The following is a 20,740-nucleotide window of genomic DNA, read 5'->3' on the forward strand; positions in this document are numbered from 1 at the left end:
TCCGGTGTGAAGGCACCTGACTCCACAGCTCTGGCTATGGACTGTGCCACAGCAGTGGCAGTGCTCTTTGCTCGTAAGAGGCTGCTGGAAGCCCCTGCAGTGTCTTCAATAGAGAAGTGGAGCCATATTTGCTATTAGTGGCTTTAAAAGACAAATCTAAAAGGAGACATTCATTTCAAAATGCCTAGTGCACTGGTCATTGGAGCAGAGTAAGAGTCTGTAGCTCATTTGATATGAGAGAAAAACTAATTGTCAAAATAGAGCAAACTGAGAATTTCCTGAAATTGACTTTGAAAACCCTTCCTTTGTTACCTTAAGAAGTCTCCCATTTTCTCTGTCTGTTCCACACCATCTTGGAGGAGTCCTTCCCTTCTGTTTAGCTTCAAAGATTCAGTCTTGAATTGACTAATCAAGTTCTTTCAAATGCTTTTTAAAACCAGGTAGTACAGACAGCATTGTCAGAAACAAGGGATCCTGAAGAGATTTCGGTCACTGTCAAAGCCTTTATGACAGCCGACCTGCCTAATGAACTGATTGAACTGCTGGAGAAGATAGTTCTGGATAACTCTGTCTTCAGTGAGCACAGGTGAGGCTATGCCAGGGGTAGCTATGGACACAGGCAGATTCAAACAACTGTTTGATACTTACCTTCTGTTACAATCTTGTACCACTTTACCCATCCAGCCTGCCCACTGGCTGCTCCCCAGACATGCCAATCTTCCTACCACCTCCTCTATCTCAATGTAGTCCTTCCCTTATTAGCTCCTGCCTGTCTCACAGCCCAGCCTCAGTTTCACATTTTCCAGGAGGCTGCACTCCTCTTACTGCTCTGGCCCACACTGTCCTTTAACACAATGCTCAGAGAAGGGGAGCTGGCATTTTATGAAGGTCTCATGTGGCCTAAGGATGTGTTGAACTCTTCAAATCATAGTGAACAAAGCTTGGAGAAAGGTGGCAGGAGAACCAGATCTGGGCATGTATCAGGGAAGACTTGCCAGAAGTATAATGTAGAAGCCAGATGAGCAGAAGCTGTGGCAGGGACAGCAGCACAGGCTGGCATCATAGAGGTGGGAGTGCGTGCTTCCACATGGACCGGCACTATAGAGGTGGGAGTGCATGCTTCCACATGGACCGGCACTGTAGAGGTGGCAGTGCGTGCTTCCACATGGACCGGCACTGTAGAGGTGGGAGTGCGTGCTGCTTTTGCATGGGCAGGCACTGTAGAGGTGGGAGTGCGTGCTGCTTTTGCATGGGCAGGCACTGTAGAGGTGGGAGTGCGTGCTTCCACATGGACCGGCACTGTAGAGGTGGGAGTGCGTGCTTCCACATGGACCGGCACTGTAGAGGTGGGAGTGCGTGCTTCCACGTGGACCGGCACTGTAGAGGTGGGAGTGCGTGCTTCCACATGGACCGGCACTGTAGAGGTGGGAGTGCGTGCTTCCACATGGACTGGGACTGTAGAGGTGGGAGTGTGTGCTTCCACATGGACTGGGACTGTAGAGGTGGGAGTGTGTGCTTCCACATGGACCGGCACTGTAGAGGTGGGAGTGCGTGCTGCTTTTGCATGGGTAGGCACCATAGAGGTAAGAGTGTGTGCTTCCGCATGGGCCAGCCACCTTGGGTTCCTCTCCACTTCAAAATTCACCATCAGAGATTCTGTGTCAGATTTTAATCTACTCACATCATAAGTGCAGCTGTAAAGATTTAATTATGGCCGGGCGCGGTGGCTCAAGCCTGTAATCCCAGCACTTTGGGAGGCCGAGACGGGCGGATCACGAGGTCAGGAAATCGAGACCATCCTGGCTGACACAGTGAAACCCCGTCTCTACTAAAAAATACAAAAAAAACTAGCCGGGCGAGGTGGCGGGCGCCTGTAGTCCCAGCTACTCGGGAGGCTGAGGCAGGAGAATGGCGTGAACCCGGGAGGCGGAGCTTGCAGTGAGCCAAGATCACGCCACTGCACTCCAGCCTGGGCAGCAGAGCGAGACTCTGTCTCAAAAAAAAAAAAAGAAAAAAAAAAAGATTTAATTATGTGATCTATTTTATAGGCCAGAAAGGCTATCAAGGGCTGTAGTATTATAGAGAGGAATTTGTGTGTGTGTTTTTAAACTTGGGGATGCTATATGATAATGGTATATGGAATGTGAAATTATATTTTAATGGAATCATAAACCCTGACTAATGACAGGATGCCAGGATTAAGGTGCCTGAGGTGGGTAGGATATTCTGTTTTGCTGTCTGATCAACGTCCTTTGATAGTTGTTAGCTTGTGGGTACTTCCAGGCACTTACAGGTGGCTGTGGCTCTGCTGTCTTCTTAAACACTTGCTTCTCCAACATGCAGGTAACCTCAAGTTTATGCTCTTCCTGTGACGATTTTACCAGACAGTTTTATGTGTAGGTAAAAATAGCCTTGGCTGGGCCTAGTGGCTCACACCTGTAATCCCAGCACTTTGGGAGGCCAAGGCTGGTAGATAACTTGAGGTCAGGAGTTCGAGACCAGCCTGGCCAGCATGGGTGAAACCCTGTCTCTACTAAAAATAACAAAAATTTAGCCAGGCATGATGGCAGGTACCTGTAATCCCAGCTACTTGGGAGGCTGAGACAGGAGAATTGCTTGAGCCTGGGAGGTGGAGGTTGCAGTGAGCTGAGATGTTGCCACTACCCTCCAGCCGGGGTGACAGAGCGAGACTCCGCCTCAAAAAGAAAAAAAAAAAAAAGCAAAATATATTATTTTTAGAGTATGTACTTGGAAGAATATATTATATTTATGACCTAATAAATTCTTAAACCAGTCACAGAAACCATAAACCTTTAGTGAAAAACCAGTAAGACTGTATTAAACTTAAGCATTTTATCATAAAGAAGATGGACAAATGAGAAGCTACAAATGGGGAGAAGATATTTGCAACACAACCAACAAAAAATTAGTAGGGAAAAGATGTAATAAAAGAAAAAAACAAGCAACCCAATGAGAAACCAAGCAGAGCACTTAAACAGGCCCTCTGGTGAGAGGAAGGACAGCCTGTGAACCTAAGGCAAGAATTCAGCCTCATCAGCCACCAAGGAGGCACAGAGTGAGGCCGTGGTGCACCATCTGATGCTTTGTTACTCCTGCCAGAGCAGCAGAAACCCCACTCTCCTAATCAGTGCTGATGAGGATGTTGAGCAGCTGGGTCTCTTATGTGCCCCTGCTGGGAATGCACGTTACATTTGGAAAACAGTTTGGTGAAAAAGATGCACACAGCCAGCAATTTCCTCTCTTCCTTATGAGCCCTAAAGGATCTCAGCTCATTTGTATGAGGAGATGTGTGCAGGGATACTCAAGGCAGCACCGTTTCCAATAGCAAAGCTCTTAAGAGCGATCCAGATAACCATCAATAAGTAGATTGTAGTACAGTTGTACAGTTGAATACCAGATAGCCCTAGAAATGAACACTGTATGGATGACTGTTAGCACCATGGATGCATGGATGACTCTTAGCACCTAACTTTAAAATTCTTTTTTGTAAAAATCACCATACAGTAAAAATGACCTTCTGGAAGGGGATGGGGAATGCAGTGCTAGGAATTTTAACACATGTGTAGATTTGTAGAATCACCACAGTCGGGATACAAACAATTCCATCACCCTATAACATTCCCTTGTGCTAGCTACCCTGTATAGTATACATTCCCCCAAACCTGGCTACCACCGGCCACACTAGTTTTGCATTTTCAAGAAGGTCTTGTAAATGGAATCACATGGTGTAGACTCCTTTGTGACAGGCTTCTTTCACCCAGCATGATGATGCCTTTGAGATTCATCCAAGTTGGTGAGTGCATTAGCCTTACATTCTTTTTTATCACTGAATCTTATTCTGTTGTACAAATGTACCACAGTTTATCTCTTCACCCATCAAAGTATGTTTGGGTGGTTTTCAGTTTGAGGTGATTATGAATACATGTGCTGTGAACATTTGTGTCCAGATTTGTATTTAAACCTACCCAATCACATGGTATATGTACTGTTTAAGAAACTGCCTATTGTTTTCCAAAAAGTCTGTGTCATTTTGCATTCCCACCAGCAATATATGAGAGTTCCAGTTACTCTTCATCTTTACCAGCACTTGGTATATTGGTATTTTTTATCTTAGCCAGTCTCATAAATGTATAGCAGTATGCCATTGTGGTTTCAACTTGCATTGCCCTAATGGCTAATGATGATGAACAACTTTTTATGTGCTTAGTTACCATCCGTAGATCTTCTTTGGTGAAATGTCTGTTGAAATCTGTTGCCTGTTTTTCAATTGGGTTGTTTGGTTTTTTTTGTTGCGTTTTCAGAGTTCTTTGTATATTCTGGATACAAGTCCTTTTTTGGATATGTGATTTCCATATTTTTTCTCATTCTGTAGATTTTCTTTTATTTTCTTAATAGTGTCATTAACAGAACACAAGTTATAATTTTGATAAAGTCCAATTCATAAATTTTTCTTTTATGGATTGTGCTTTGGTGTTAAATCAAGAACTCTGTGAATACTCCTAGGTCACAGAGATTTTCTGTTATTTCCTTCTAAAAGTTTCATATTTTTTCATTTTATATTTAGATTCATTATCCAATAAAGTGTGAAGTTTAGGGTGAGATTCATCTTTTTGCATATGAATGTCCAGTTTATTCCAGCATTATTTGTTAAAAATACTCTTTCTCCATGGAATTGCTTTTGCATCTCTGTCAAAAATCAATTGACCAGGTAGTGTAATTCTTCCACCTTTATTCCTTTTTTCTTTCTTTCTTTCTTTTTTTTAAATAGGGTCTCCCTCTGTCACCAAGGCTGGAGTACAGTGGCATGAACATGGCTCACTGCAGCCCCAACCTCCTAGGCTCAAGCAATCCTCCCATCTCAGCCTCCTGAGCAGCTGCAGGTGTGCACCACCAGACCTGGCTAATTTTTTTTTTTTTTTTTTTTTTGGTAGAGACAGGGTCTTGCCATATTGCGCAGGCTAGTCTCAAACCCTTAGGCTCAAGCAGTCTTCCCACCTTGGCCTCCCAAAGTGCTGGGATTATAGGTGTCAGCCACTATGCCTGGGCTCAACTTTATTCTTTTCCAAAATTGTTTTAGCTATTCTAATTTCTCTGCCTATCTATATAAATTTCAGAATTAGCTTGTCTATATGTACAAGAAAATCTACTGGAACTGGAATTGCATGAAATCTGTGGACCAATTTAGGGAGAATTGATATCTTTACTATGTTGAATCTATGAAAGTGATATGTCTCCATTTATTTAGATCTTTGATTTTTTTCATCAGCAATTTATAGTTTTTTGGCATATAGGTCATATGTAGATTTTATTAGATTTATACTTATTTCATATTTTTGGAAGTATTTTAAATAGATTTTTTTGTTTACAGTTGTTCATTGAAAAACATTGTCAGTATATAGAAATACAACTGATTTTTGTATGTTGACCTTGTATTCTACAACCTTGCTAAATTCATTTATTACAGGATTTTTTTTTTTTTTTTGTAGATTTCTTGAGTTTTTTAATCAATCATGTTGGCTGCAAATTGGGACAGTTTAGTTTAGTTTAGTTTAGTTTTGTTTTTTTTTGTTTGAGACAGAGTCTTGCTCTGTCGCCCAGGCTGGAGTGCAGTGGCGTGATCTCGGCTCACTGCAAGCTCTGCCTCCCGGGTTCATGCCATTCTCCTGCCTCAATCTCCCGAGTAGCTGGGAATACAGGCGCCCGCTACCACGCCCGGCTAATTTTTTATGTTTTTAGTAGAGACGGGGTTTCACCGTGTTAGCCGAGATGGTCTCGATCTCCTGACCTCGTGATCCGCCCGTCTCAGCCTCCCAAAGTGCTGGGATTACAGGCCTGAGCCACCGGGAATAGTTTTGTTTCTTCCTAATCTGGTGCTACCTGTGCTTTCTTTGTGATTCATTATAGAAAAGAAACTTTTTGTTTCTCTTGTTGCCTAAATGCCTTAACCAGAACCTCCAGCACAGATAGAAGTGTCGAGAGTGGACATCCCTGTCTTGTTCCTGATCCTCGGGGAAAGGGTCCAGACCCTGTTACTTATGATGTTAGCAGTGGGCTTTTTGTCAATGTACTTTCTCAGATTGAGGAAGTTTCCTTCTATTTCTAGTTGATAGTTTTTCTCATTAATAGGTGTTAGATTTTATCAGATGCTTTTTCTGAATCATTTGATAATGATGTAGTATTTCTTTTTTAGATTCTTGATATGTGGTGTGTTACATTGATTTTTTTTTCCACATTTTTGAATTATATAAAAATTTTGCAAAATTTCATCTACTATAATTAAAGCAAAGTAAAGTTCAAGAAATGCAAAGCAACCCAGTGTGGTGGCTCACACCTGTAATCCCAGCACTTTGAGGGGGCAAGGTGGGATGATCACTTGAGGCCAGGAGTTTGAGACCAGCCTGGGCAACATAGCAAGACCCGTCTCAAAATTTTTTAAAAGTTAAAAAAAATGCAAAGCTGCCTATATTGCTTAGAAATACAGTAGATGTGATAAAGCTATAATGAATCACAAAGAAAGCACAGGTAGGAAAATAGGTACTTCTACAGCAGGAGCCAGAGGCTGGGCTCTGAAAAGGCACAGCAACCCTCCCAGTGATTTGATTGGCACGTTCTGATTCTCTTACCTGTGCTTTCCTAAGACTTTGCTATATTGTTTCTTTTTAGATCTCAACTACTTCACAAATACTCTGTTATATTTGCTTATCAGTTATGTATGTGTATATTAATTAGTTTTTTAAAAAACTGGGGGTCTGGGGATGCCTGACCTTCCGAAAAATGGTTTATGCAGCCTTCCTTCCTGGGATGCCATGCTGACCACCCTCTTTCCTCAGGAATCTGCAGAATCTGCTGATCCTGACTGCCATCAAAGCAGACCGCACACGGGTCATGGAGTACATCAGCCGCCTGGACAACTATGACGCACCGGACATTGCGAGCATCGCTGTCAGCAGCGCGCTGTATGAGGAGGCCTTCGCCGTCTTCCACAAGTTTGATATGAATGCTTCAGCAATCCAGGTGGACTGCTGAGTGCAAGCATGTTGGACCTAGCACCCTCTGCCACACCATGAGTGTGCCCTGCAAGCCCTTGTCCATTCCAAGGGTGTCAGATGCTCTGGTTGTCTAGTGCATCTCTTTGTGCTCTTCTCTGCTCCTCACCAGCAACCCATCTTCCCAGCCTGCTGGCCCCTTGTCTTGACCTTCTCTGCGGGTGCTCCTTCCATTGGCTGTTAGTCTGCCCCTTCCCGATCACTCCCCTGGACTTGGGTACCGACCCAATGTCATCGGTCAGCCCTGGTGACACAAACGTTTGATTTTCAGAGGCACTCACACCTTACCCTCAATGACAACCATTCCAGCCCTCTGCACCATGCTGCTCACCCTCATACTCCCCATTCCCCCATCTCCTCAGCAGGAGCTTTTCCAAGGTCGGGTTCCCAGAGCAGGCCCTCCAGCCCTCCCTGCCTGCCCCTCCGCCTCCCCAAGAACTCTTCTTCTTTAAACTGCAGCCCTTTCTTCCCAGTCTATGAGCCTTTTCTGGTTTTATTTCCAAATCAGTTGTAAACCACAGGACATCTTCTGAACTGCTCTCCTACCAATTATCTTTATGTTCTTGCCTCTTCCTTTACCTTGTTTCTGTACCTGCTGTGAAACCCCCAATCCAGGAGCCCTTCTTTTGTGCCCCCTCATGGGCTCTGGCCTTGCTTTGAGACAGACCAGCTCATCATATTAGGGGGCGGCTGATGCTGCCACCACCTCCACTACTATATAGTGGTGGCCCTCACTGCCACGCAGTCTGCCAGGCTGCTCAGCAAGCCTGTTTCTGCCTGGTGAGCAATCTTATTCCCCACAGCAATTCTCGTGAACTGTTCTACAGTTTCTATGCTCTGTTGCACTGTCTTTCCTCCCAAGGTCAGGAGCAAGTCCCATGTCCTACACCCGGCCCAGAAAGCTTAACCTGGATATCTCCATCTCTGTGCCTCTGTTGGAGTGTCTCTTCTTTGTTTGGCATCTGCCTTCTCATATAATGGCTCTTGTCTCTCCCCTCAACCTGTCCATCTGAGAAACGCTTAGTACCTGATTGCTTCCAACAGAATTGAAATGGTCATGAAGCTTTAGGCAGAACAGGGAAGCAAACAAAAATGTGTCTGTCTTTTGGAGCTGACTAGGTGTTGCAGAGAGTGGAAGTCCTCTCATAACCCCTAGGTCCTGATCGAGCACATTGGAAACCTGGACCGGGCGTATGAGTTTGCGGAGAGGTGCAGTGAGCCTGCGGTGTGGAGTCAGCTGGCCCAAGCCCAGCTCCAGAAAGACTTGGTGAAGGAAGCCATCGACTCCTATATCAGAGGGGACAACCCTTCCTCTTACCTGGAAGTTGTTCAGGCAGCCAGCAGGAGCAGTAAGTGAATCCCCCTCCCTGGGGCTCTGCGTCTCACTGATGCAAAACCTGGCTGAAGCAAGAAGTTGAAGAGATTCTCACAAATCTGTACGTATAATGTATCCAGAGATATCAGAGGGCACATCTACATGAAAGTTTCCCACAAGAGTCTGAGATAAACGTTACTCTGTTATTAATACTGGCTCTTTAGTTGACTGTTGCCCTCCTTTATAAGATGAGGTCATTTAAGCACACTAGATATCTCAATATCGCCACTGTAGTAATTTTAAAGTCAGTGACAGGCCCACAGATTCCCAGGGATCTTCTGGTGTTTCAAGTTGATTGTGGCACCCACCTCTCTGATGTCCAGAACAAGCATTCTGTCTCCTGGCAAAGTCTTTTCTCAGGGAGGCGGCCTGAGTGTGGCTCTACCCCTCCCTTCCTTCTGAGCTACAGATCTGCTTAGTGAGCATAATCAAGACCTCCTAGACATTATCTGGAGTCTGAGTTCCCAGGGAGACCTAACGAGAGAGTAAATGTGTCTGGCTGAGGACAGAATGGGAGGAATTGAGCCCTTGTTTAAAATTATCAGCTCTGGTTTAACCTATCTTTGTTTTCTGTCCTTAGACAACTGGGAGGATCTAGTTAAATTTCTGCAGATGGCCAGGAAAAAGGGCCGTGAGTCCTATATAGAGACTGAACTTATATTTGCCTTGGCTAAAACCAGCCGTCTTTCTGAGCTAGAAGATTTTATTAATGGACCCAACAATGCCCACATCCAGCAGGTAGGCCACGCCCCCTGGGCCTAAATCTGACTGGCAGTGCACAGCCCCCAGGGGGGCTCCTGAAGTCAGGAATTTGCAACCAACCTGGTCAACACAGCAAAACCCCGTCTCTACTAAAAATACCAAAATTATCCAGGCCTGGTGGCACATGCCTGTAGGCTGAGGCAGGAGAATCGCTTGAACCCAGGAGGTGGAGGTTGCAGTGAGCCGAGATAGCACCACTACACTCCAGCCTGGGTGACAAAGCGAGACTCCGTCTCGAAAAAAAAAGAAAAAGAAAATTAATAGCTTATGTCACCAATAATCAGATAACATAATGGGGAAGAAAACGTTCCTTTTTTAATAGGAATAAAGCCAAAACGTTTAAACCTTAACCGTAAATAAAACTTAAATAATTGTGGAGTCTGCCATGTAGATAAAATGTTACCCCTGGAAAATGTGATAAAGAGACATGAAGAGATAATGGAAAGTATTATAACTCTATATTAATTACAAGTACACTCTTTTTGGAGGAATGCACACAATTTATTGAAATGAATAACAAAGAAGTGGGCTGGGTGCAGTGGCTCATGCCTGTAATCCCAGCACTTTGGGAGGCTGAGGTGGGAGGATTGCTTGGGCACGGGAGTTCAAGACCAACCTGGGCAACACAATGAGACCCCCATCTCTAAACAGGGAAAAGAAAAAAAAAAATAACAACAAAATGAACTTTGAGCTTTCTATTTCAAAATGAGTTCCAAGTAGTTGTTGGGGCTGGGCCCGGTGGGTCACACCTGTAATCCCAACTCTGGGAGATAGAGGTGGGAAGATCACTTGAGCCCAGAAGTTCAAGACCAGCCTGGACAACATAGTGAGACCCCCATCTCTACAAAAAACGAAAAAATATTAGCCAAGCGTGTGGCATGCACTTGTAGTCACAGCTACTTGGAAGGCTGAAGTGGGAAGATCACTTGAGCCCAGGAGGTCAAGGCTGCAGTGAGCTGTGATCGGGGCACTGCCCTCCAGCCTAGGCAACAGAGCGAGACCCTGTCTTTAAAATACAAACAAACAAGAAGAAAACAAAGGGGTGAAGGGCCTGTAATCCCAGCACTTTGGGAGGCCAAGGCAGGTGGCTCACTTGAGGTCAGGAGTTCAAGACCAGCCCAGGCAAAATGGAGGAACCCCTTCTCTACCAAAAATACAAAAATTAACTAGGCATTGTGGCACATCCTATAGTCCCAGCTATTTGGGAGGCTGAGATGGGAGAATCACTGGAGCCTGGGGAAGTCAAGGCTGCAATGAGCTGTAATCATGCCACTGCACTCCAACCTGGGTGACAGAGTGAGAACCCTGTGTCAAAAAAAAAAAAAAAAAAGAAAAGGTTGGAAATTAGGTTAAAGTTTTGAAAGGTATTAAAAGTTCATCATGTAATTCTGTAACCAAGTAAAATTCCAGATGAAAGAATAAAAGGTAAAAATTGAGCTTTACTTAAAATTTTTTTAATAGGTATTTGAATTTTTGCATGAGAAAGGAATTTTTAAGCATGTAAGCAGTGGAAGAAAGCATAAAGGAAAATATCAGTTCAGCTAATACATAAATATTTGAAATATACCTGTAGAGTTTTATTATTTCTAAACATGGACCTAGTAAGTCTAGATGTAAAAATCTATCCCAAGAAAGTAGAAAAGATCCACATAGCTTTATCTATAAATATTTAATCATTGCAGCATGATTATGCAAATAAAAATTAAAAGCCAATGTCTGGCAAAAGGAAATAGTACTTTTGTTTTGTTTTGAAACAGGGTCTCCTCTGTCACCCAGGCTGGAGTGCAGTGGCACCATCTCAGCTGACTGCATCCTCAACCTCCTGAGCTCAAGCCATCCTCCCACCTCAGCCTCCCTGAGCAGCTGGGACCACAGATGCACGCTACCACTCCCAGCTAATTTTTGTATTTGTGATAGAGATGGGGTTTCACCATGTTGCCCAGGCTGGTCTCGAACTCCTGTGCTCAAACCGTCTGCCTGCCTCAGCCTCCCAAAGTGCTGGGATTATAGGCATGAGCCACTGCGCCCGGCCAAAAAATAGTTAAATAACAACATCCATCAATGGAGTATAATACAAATGAGGACAGTGAACAACTCTGGGATTTGGAATTGGCAATATCATATTACTTTTCTTTTACTTGCCTGTGTTTGCAAAGTTGTTTTTTTTTTTAATCAGTGATCGTGCAACTTTAGAAATTGCCCTTATAATCCAAAAAGTAGTTAAAATAATAGAAAACAAAGCCTTGTCCCCAATCCCCCTCTGGCTTAGTAACCGGATTCTCCTGAGTCAGAGGCACTGCGGGCCAGAGCAGAAGCTCCCTCATATAGGGCTGGCTGGGTGGGGCAGAGGTGCACCTGGCTCTTTACCTGTGTTCATAGTGGCCCCAGACCTGGCAAGCTCTCTGCCTTCTGCTGTCCCCTGAGACAGGGGCCAGTGACCTTCAGCCTGGGGGCCAGATCCAGCCCATCGCCTGGTTTGTATACGTTTCCCACAGTCTGGCATCAGCTGACTGCACCTACATAATGTAATTTAACTCATTTTCTCTGTGTTTCCTGTAAATTGGCAGTAACAAGTCTTACATGGTTACCCCTTTGATAGAATACTTAATTTATGCATTCATCACCTTTTATTAAATATCAGCTGTGTGCCAGGGTAGGGGCTATGGATGGATCAGGGAAAATAGTAATCAGATTTCTGCCCCATGGATCGTAAGATTCTTAAAAATACTGTGGTCTTTTACATGGTGAGTATAAGGAGCTAAGTGAAGCGGGGCAGGGATAGGAAGTGTTGGAACGGTGTGGGTGTGACAGTGGACATTCTGGTTTTAGAAAGGGCCCCTGTGTAGGTGCTGAGTCTGTACACCTCCGGGGAGGAGCTCTTAGAACAAGACAGCAGGGCAAGTGCAAGGGTCCTGTGAGGAGCATTGTGGGGTGCAGGAGCCCATGGCTGGAACACAGCCATCCAGCGAGAGAGGCTTGGGGAGCGATAGGAGAGGCAGCTGTTGATCTGTGGGTCAGGACTTCAGGGGCCATAATGAGGACTCTGGCTTCTGCTCTGGGTGAGACTGGACATTTTGAGCAGAGGAGGAAAATGATCTGGTATAGGGGTCAGCAGAACCCCTCTGGCTGCTATGCTACAAACAGAGCAAAGGACAAGGGTAGAGCAGGGAGTGCGTAGAGGAGGATGGTGCAGTGATGTCACAAGGGGTAGTGACAGCAGATAAAGTGAGCAAGGCAAGTGCAAAGCGTAGTCAGCTTCTGGATGTGTGTTGAAGGCAGAGCCAACAGTGTGTCCTGCCAAGAGGGGTGTGAGAAGAGAAACAGTGAGGGTGGGTCAAGTTTGGGGGTGTGGGGGTCACACTCACCAATGTGGGGACAGTGTGTGAGGACTGCCTGGGGGCATCAGGACTCATTTGGACAAGTCAGACCTCTAGTAGATGCCATGTGAATCTGTCCCGCTGGAAGTAGGAGTTAGGTTTTAGAGGAGAAGCCCAGACTGGAGATGTGCATGGGCAGCCTCCAGGGACAGGCAGCACCCATAGCCGCCACCCGTGTAGGAGAGCATGGCAGTGGGGGTGTGGGGCTGGGGAGGGGATGGGCGAAAGAAACCAGAGCACCCCAAAGCCCCACAGCAGGGAGATGGGGAGATGGAGAGTGGCCAGCGAGGTGGGAAAAAAGCAGGCAGAGGTGTCCAGAAAACCATGTCTGCGTCTGTCTGGAAGAGCAGTGACCCTGGCAGAGGGGCTGGCAGAAGCCTGATTGGAGTGGATTGCAGAGAGAATAGGAAGACAGGGGATAGCTGTTATAGACACACAGATACTCCCTGAGAACTGTGCTCTGATGGGAAGCGTGGAAACAGGCTGACAGCCCCCAGGTAAGTTGAGGGCAGAGCAAGTTGGATTAGTTTTGTTTTATTTTATTTATTTTATTTTATTTTATTAGTAGTATTTTTTATTTATTTTGAGGCAGAGTTTTGCTCTTGTCTCCCAAGCTAGAGTGCAATGGTGCAATCTCAGCTCACTGCAACCTCTGCCTCCCAGGTTCAAGCCATTCTCCTGCCTCAGCCCCCCGAGTAGCTGGGATTACAGGTGCCCACCATCACGTTCAGCTAAGTTTTCTATTTGTAGTAGAGACAAGGTTTCACCATATTGGCCAGGCTGATCTCGAACTCCTGACCTCAGGTGATCCACCTGCCTCAGCCTCTCAAAGTGCTGAGATTACAGGTGTGAGCCACCGTGCCTGCCCAGTTTTGTTTTATTTTAAACTCGAGAAAAGAACAGTGGTTCTTTAAGCTTGTCAGAGTGAATGAGTGCAGAAGGTGATGCTGATGCAGGGATTTGCTGAAACCCTGACATGGAGCATGTGGAGAGGGGGTCGGGGCATCCATGGAGCAGACCTTGGTGGCATAGGAAGGACATCCACAGACACTGTGCTGTGAAAGGCTCTCCTGGTTGTTTTCTCAGGAAAAGGGAAGCCAAATACTCAGCTTGAGGAATCGTTAGAGCTTTGAGAGGAGAAGGAGATACGAAAGAGTTGACATGAGAGATGCCATGGATAATGGCAGGTGGGGTGGTGCGGGAGGTGCCGTGGATGACGGAAGTAGGATGGGTAGTGTTGCCAGCGCATTTGATGTTAGCCTTTATGAATTTAGAGAGACCCATCAGCACTTTGGGGTTCTGCTGTCTGTGTTTAGCTCTGCATCCACAGGTAGGGAATGGGCAGAGAACTAGCTCTGAGCAGGACTGAGAACAGTCAGGAGAGTCAAGGGTTCTGCTGTCTGTGTTTAGCTCTGCAGCCACAGGTAGGGAATGGGCAGAGAACTAGTTCTGAGCAGGACTGAGAACTATCAGGAGAATCAAAGGTGAGTGCCAGGAGCTGGGCAGCATGATCTGGGGCCACCAGCTGGGGCAAGTGCAGTGCAAGTTGGGCATGGACAGGGCTGCAGGAATTCAGTCCGGTCACTGGACTGGTGGAGTTGAGGTGCTCAGGATGGTGAGCTGGGCGGTGCTACATAGAGGAGGTACTTGTGGCAGGTTCCCAGGGCTGGCAGCTCTCTTCTGAGGTGTAAGGTATGGCTATAGCAGTGACTTGTTCTTGTGAACAGAACAAGGTCCCCAGATCATAGGAAGTCAAGTAAATTGCCGGAGAAGGAGAAGGATTTGTAAATGGCATCAGGAACTAGGGCTGGTGAGTGATACCTGACACAAGATTGGTTGTCAACAGTTTTTATTGAGGAGGAAGGGGAACAGCTTGGAAGCAGCAAGGAGCACAGCTCCTCAGCCCAGGCCCAGTAGGATGCAAATGTAGTAGGTGACAGTCGGGGCCTGAGAGGTGCCAGAACACAGGGTTATGTAGGAGCAGGCAAGTAGAAGCGCCCCCTGAGGTGGAGGAGGGTGTCCAGGGACTGGAAAGCCAAGGCCAACTTCATCTGGTCACTGGTGCGATCAGAAAGATGCTTACCACCCTAGCAAACAGAATAATACCTCTGCCATCTAGGCACTTGAAAGCAACTCTGGAGAAATCTTCCCATTGAAGAGTGTCTCAGTCGAGCTACCCTATTACCCATAGGTTGGAGACCGCTGTTACAAGAAGGGAATGTACGAGGCTGCCAAGCTGCTCTATAGCAATGTTTCTGACTTTGCCCGCCTGGCTTCCACCTTGGTTCACCTCGGTGAGTATCAGGCAGCAGTGGACAACAGCCGCAAGGCCAGCAGCACCCGGACATGGAAGGAGGTGAGCTGCGGGCAACTGCAGACAGCAGAGTGTGCTCTGGACAGGCATGCTCTCTGTGTCCTTTGTGTTCTGCTCAGTACTCTTCTGCCATATGGGATGAGCCTGGGTGCTGGTCTTTTGCCCAGGCAGGGGTCTGAACCCTTGGGATTCTCAGAGTCTCTAAGCTAGTGTTCGCAGTTGGAACAGAGGCCCCAGAGAATCCGATCTCTGACCAGTTGGCCCCCAGAGGCAGCCTCAATAGCATGGAATTATCAGTATTATAAGTATTTTCATCACCCTTTTTAATCATGTCACCTTATTTGCATAATCATTGTAAATTTACATTATTGGTCCTTTGTGGCAAATTGGTAAATTGTCTCGAGGCTCTCTGATAATATCAGAATCATCTTTAAGTAGAAAAAATTGTGAAAAAATATCCAAAACAGCATTGTTTAATGAAAGATTAAAATTAGCCTGAAGGTCCAATGTCAAGGCCTTTTTGTTTGTTTGTTTGTTTTGTTTTTGTTTTTGAGATGGAGTCTAGCTCTGTCGCCCAGGCTGGAGTGCAGTGGCGCCATCTCGGCTCACTGCAAGCTCTGCCTCCCAGGTTCACACTATTCTCCTGCCTCAGCCTCCCGAGTAGCTGGGACTACAGGCACCCGCCACCACGCCTGGCTAATTTTTTTGTATTTTTTAGTAGAGATGAGGTTTCTTGATCTCCTGACCTCATGATCCACCTGTCTTGGCCTCCCAAAGTGCTGGCTTTCAGGGGTGTGAGCCACCGTGCCTGGCTTTCTTTTTTTTTTTTTTTTTTTTTTTGAGATGGAGTCTTGCTCTGTTGCCTAGGCTGGAGTGCAGTGGTGTGATCTCAGCTTACTGCAACGTCTGTCTCCCGAGTTCAAGCAATTCTCCTGCCTCAGCCTCCTGAGTAGCTGGGATTACAGGCGAATGCCACCAAGTCCAGCTAATTTTTGTTATTTTTAGTAGAAACAGTGTTTCACCATGTTGGCTAGGCTGGTCTCGATCTCCTGACCTTGTGATCCGCCCGCCTCGGCCTTCCAAAGTGCTGGGATTACAGGCGTGAGCCACCTCACGTTTTCACCTCATGGTGAAACCCCGTCTCTACTAAAAATAGAAAAAATTAGCCGGGCGCAGTGGTGGGCGCCTGTAGTCCCAGCTACTCGGGAGGCTGAGGCCGGAGAATGGCGTGAACCCGGGAGGCGGAGCTTGCAGTGAGCCGAGATTGCGCCACTGCACTCCAGCCTGGGCGACAGAGCGAGACTCCGTCTCAAAAAAAAAAAAAAAAAAAAACCCAAACCTGGAATTCCAGTATGACTTTCCTGCCACCTGAACAAAACTCAGGGCCTAAGAAGTAATGCACGAACTTTCTTCTTTCTGTGGTCTCAAGCACCTCCTTGGCCTGCAGATTATAAATGTCATATTTTTTCCTCCCAGTCTTGTACAATTCATCCTAGAGTTAGCTACTTGTTCAGAATCCAACTTAAAACACCCCACTGGCTGGTATTTCTGCATTTGCAACTGTGTCCCTTGTAAGTCAGCTGCTGTGGTGCTGTGTTCTGTCTTGGGGACCCTCACGCTTGCCCTCCATCCCCTAGGTGTGCTTTGCCTGCGTGGATGGACAGGAGTTCCACCTCGCACAGCTGTGTGGTCTTCACATCGTCATTCATGCAGATGAGCTGGAGGAGCTGATGTGCTATTACCAGGTGACCAGATGATCTCTGCTGGTAATGCAGATGACAAGTGATGCCTAAATACTCTACACAGAGGCACGGTCATCCCCTTAGCATGTGACCGTCATAGTGCTGCATCTGCAGATTTGAAGCATGGCCCCAAGGGGAGGATTCATGTGTTAGACGGTCATTTATAAACTAAATTCAGTTGCCTTGTTAGCGATCCTTGACCTCATGGCTGGATGGAATTTTGTGTTTTTAAAGTTCTCTCCCTCCTTTTGTGTTATTGGGCCTTCAGAAACTCAGTCAGTGGCTTGCATGCCAGGAACAACCCTTGGAGGGTTGCTGAGAATACTGGGCTGGTGTTGACAGAGCTCCGGTCCATAGCCTAGTTCCCCAGTGTGTAGCCCCAGGAGTCTGTTTATCAATTGCCATAGGGACAAAGCACGGGCAAGAGAGGGAACCCCACATGGACCCTTTGGAAGGGCGGGGCCCTGTGTGTTCATGCTGTAGGTGGGCTCTCTCAAGTGGTTGGTAGACAGTGATTTGTGTGTTTAGGGACCTGGGCTTCCACTTGTGGGATTCCTAGAGCTGCATGACACTGCAGGTATGGTTAGTCAAGGCAGATGAAGATGGGATGTGACTCTGCTCAGTAGTGTTACCATAGCCATGGAACTTGAGCCTCAAACCCTTCACTACATGAGACGTCGTCTGGAGGGGCTCGCACCAGCGCCAGAGTGTCTAGATATCAGGCTGGGTGTGATGGCTTTTCAATGAGAAATGCTTTCCCACCCCCAGAGAGGCGCCTGAGAAATGAACTGGAAAGCCAACAGGGAGGGTAATCAACCAGTACAGGGCTGACAAAAGAACAATTTAGTCAGCAAATATTTGAGTACCTACTATGTGCTGGGCATTATTCTCAATAATTGTATCAGTGAACAAAACAGAAAAGCCTCTATTTAATTGAATTGGCATTCAGCAAGGTTGGCAGGCAAGCAACAAACCTAGTGAATAATTATATAGTGTGTTTGAAGGTGATGAGTTATAGAGGAAAATGGAGCCGGTTTGAGGGCATGGAAGTGCCTGGATGGAGTTTCATGAAGGGGCAGTCAAGGTAGCAGCAATTGATGGGGTGACATTTGAGCAAAGACCTGAAGAAATAGAAGGATTTGGTCATGAGGACATTTGAGGGAAGGGTCAGTGGCCAGGCAAAGTCCTGAGGCAGGAGTGTGCTGTGTGTTCAAGGAAGGGGCTGGAACCAGAGATGGGGCAGGGAGGCTGATGGAGGGCCAGATCTCAGGCCATTAGGAAAGCCACGGGCTGTACTTGGGATGGATGCAGGGCTGACCTGATGGGGTAAAAGGATCATGGTGGCTCATGTGCTGAGACCACATACTTGAGAAGTAGGGACAGGATCCAGGAGAGCAGCTAGAGGCTGTTGCAGTGGTCTAGGCAAGAAGGGACAGTGACTCTGACTAGGGTGGTGGTGACAGGGTGAGAGGTGATCAGGCCATCAGGACTGGGTATGTGCTTTAAATGAGCAGCCACCCTGATATGCTAATGCACTGATATGGAGTGAGAGAGAAAAGCCCGGGAGAACTCCTTTTGGTTTTGGCTTGAACAACTAGAAATACGGAGTTATCACCAGTGGATGAGGGGAAGACTGAAGGTGCAGCGTGGGAGGGAAGGACAGGAATTACTTTTTGGACACGTGGTGCTAAGTCTTGAGCTGCCCGCTGCATGTTCAGGTGGGAGCATTAGGTAGGCAGCTGGAGACAGATCTGGAGCTCCACAGAGGAGGAGCCTAGCTAGAGCAGTGAACCCGGAGTTGCTGACATACAAGTGATCCATATCTATCTATGTTTGCCTGCAGTCCCCTGGGGATGAGTGTAGGTGAAAAGACCAGACTGCCCAACAGGGATGGGCTGAGGAGGAGGGCAGGAGCAGCCAGTACAGTGGGAAGAAAACCCAGAGAGTGTGCTGGCTTCTGGATGCACTGGGGAAGAGGGAGCGGTCAGCAGGGCCAGGGGGATGCTCGTGACCTGAAGCTTGGGGGAGACTCAGCCTGATGCTGGCTGGAGAGAACAGGGAGAGGAATGGGAATGGTTGTTGTGAGGAGTCTTTGCTGCAAAGGGAAGTAGAAAAAAATGGGATGGTAACTAGCAGGCACATTGGGTCGAGAGGGGGTGTTTAGGACAGGAGGATAAGTGGGATGCTTGCTGAACCCAGCTGTGGAGAGCGAAGATAAGGCAGAAGAGAAATGAGGAGTCACCAGAGCAGTGGCCTTGGTAGGCAAGCAGGTGGGATGGAGCTACAGGCTGGGCAGATTCCAGACAGGAGCACAGGCGGCGTGTCTGTAGCTGATTGGGGGGTGCAGATGCTGCTGGCAGACAAGTATGCCACTGGGAAATGAGGTTGCTCTGAGAGTGGAGGGGGCACAGAAGGTGTCCTCCTTAGGAAAACAAGAGGTGTGAAGTGATCCTCTAGGTTGGGCCCTCCCAGGGCTGTGGTGGTTAGAGTAAAGGGAAAGGGTCACATGGCTGGGTGTTTCTCTAGGGTTTCTGCATGCTGAGCAGGCTGTAACCAGACATCTGGTCTTGTCCAAGGAGCATGTCAGAGGGGTGCAGGGCTGAATGCAAGGGGCTGGCCATCATAATTAGGGACGCAGTGAAACAACAGCCACATGGCATCGTGAGTGGAGTTGAAGGCTTGTTGGAGCCAGGATCTCAGTAATGAGCTGTGGCAAGGGATTAAAACAAATCATTCCCAGACCCTGTTACCACCCACTTCCTACTTTTTTTCTAATTCTTTTCATAAAATTGGCAATACTAATTTGCACTTACTAAACTTGAAAATTGTAGTGCAGTGTGCCACTGGTAATTGTCAGATGATCCAATAAGTTGCTAAGTAAAGGGCATGATCTGTAGCACAGTATGTACACACGTTTTCTTCACACGTGCCTCCTCGGGATCATTCCCAGTCACCAGCACGGTCCCTGCGGCGTGGGCATGGGCTGGAGGGTGGCTGCCGGAAGCATGCAATCATGCTGCCCCACGTGTGGCTGTTGGTCTGCTAGGATCGCGGCTACTTTGAGGAGCTGATCTCAATGTTGGAGGCGGCCCTGGGCCTGGAGCGGGCCCACATGGGCATGTTCACAGAGCTGGCCATCCTCTACTCCAAATTCAAGCCACAGAAGATGCTGGAGCACCTGGAGCTTTTCTGGTCCCGTGTCAACATCCCAAAGGTACTGTGTGCTCCTGACAGTCTGGCAGCCGTGGCCACGTGCGGCACAAGCCGACCCTGGCCTCCTTGTCCAGGTTCTGAGGGCTGCAGAGCAGGCACACCTGTGGGCTGAGCTGGTGTTCCTCTATGACAAGTACGAGGAGTACGACAATGCTGTGCTTATCATGATGAGCCACCCCACTGAAGCCTGGAAGGAGGGTCAGTTCAAGGACATCATTACCAAGGTAAGAGGGGATACAGAGCGCCGGCTCCTGCCAGCCTCTGCCAGGCCCTATTCTGGGTGCAGGGGAATGGGCAGGTGGGAGTGGAATGAGTGCCAGCATGCCCCCATGCTGTGTGTGCGTTCACTTGTTTGAGTCCACCACCCTCTGGGCAGGTCGTGGTAATTCCATCTTTGAAGGGAACTGACACTTAAGAAGGGCAGGTGACCCGTCTAACGATGCACAGCTGAGCTGTGGGCAGGGTCAGGCCAGCATGCAGCCATGTCCCTATGGCCCTATGACCCTGCCTGCCCCTCCCACCACATCACGCCCTCGTGGCCAGGCCTCAGTTTGCTCTTCCTTCTGCCCTGTCAGCTCAGGGCTCCCACCCCCACTTCCTGTGGTTGTTTTTCACCATCGGACCATTTTTTTTTTTTTTAATTCATGTCTCTCCCCAGCACCAGCAGCCTTACCTTTCTGGGAGTGGGCCTCCATCCTGTAGCCTCACTGGGCTAAACTGGGACCCAAGTTCCTCTGCCAGCAGCCACAGTGTTGGGTGGTGTCGGGTTTGGGTGCCATGGTCAAATGAGCCCTTGTTATTTTATTTCCTGGTCTCAGAGAGTTCAGCGTTAGGACTCACCCTTCTCCAGCTCTGTATGTGAGTTTGGTGAAGGGGCTGGAATTCTTTAT

The 20,740-nt window shown here is 47.3% G+C and overlaps 1 protein-coding gene across 13 annotated transcripts in view; it reads left to right on the top strand.

The window, feature by feature from the left end:
* CLTCL1 (clathrin heavy chain like 1) overlaps positions 1 to 20,740 on the top strand; it is a 112,316-nt gene that overhangs the window by 74,721 nt on the left and 16,855 nt on the right. For 9 of the 13 annotated variants that reach the window (XR_012419014.1, XM_005567993.4, XM_045364020.2 and 6 more), the window contains 8 exons: positions 441 to 586; positions 6,852 to 7,035; positions 8,224 to 8,416; positions 9,023 to 9,180; positions 14,773 to 14,937; positions 16,533 to 16,640; positions 19,684 to 19,851; positions 19,925 to 20,074. Coding sequence is in view for 9 of the 13 variants with exons in the window: in XM_005567993.4 (XP_005568050.3) it covers positions 441 to 586; positions 6,852 to 7,035; positions 8,224 to 8,416; positions 9,023 to 9,180; positions 14,773 to 14,937; positions 16,533 to 16,640; positions 19,684 to 19,851; positions 19,925 to 20,074 (1,272 nt within the window). In the remaining 4 variants the exon portion in view is untranslated. Of the gene's footprint in view, positions 1 to 440; positions 587 to 4,789; positions 4,902 to 6,851; positions 7,036 to 8,223; positions 8,504 to 9,022; positions 9,181 to 10,961; positions 11,421 to 14,772; positions 14,938 to 16,532; positions 16,641 to 19,683; positions 19,852 to 19,924; positions 20,075 to 20,740 lie in introns of those variants that run through there. The other 4 variants (XR_012419015.1, XR_012419017.1, XM_074004478.1 and 1 more) reach the window with 4 other exon arrangements.

The sequence above is a fragment of the Macaca fascicularis genome, chromosome 10 (genome assembly GCF_037993035.2).
Source record: "Macaca fascicularis isolate 582-1 chromosome 10, T2T-MFA8v1.1".
NCBI lineage: Eukaryota > Metazoa > Chordata > Mammalia > Primates > Cercopithecidae > Macaca > Macaca fascicularis.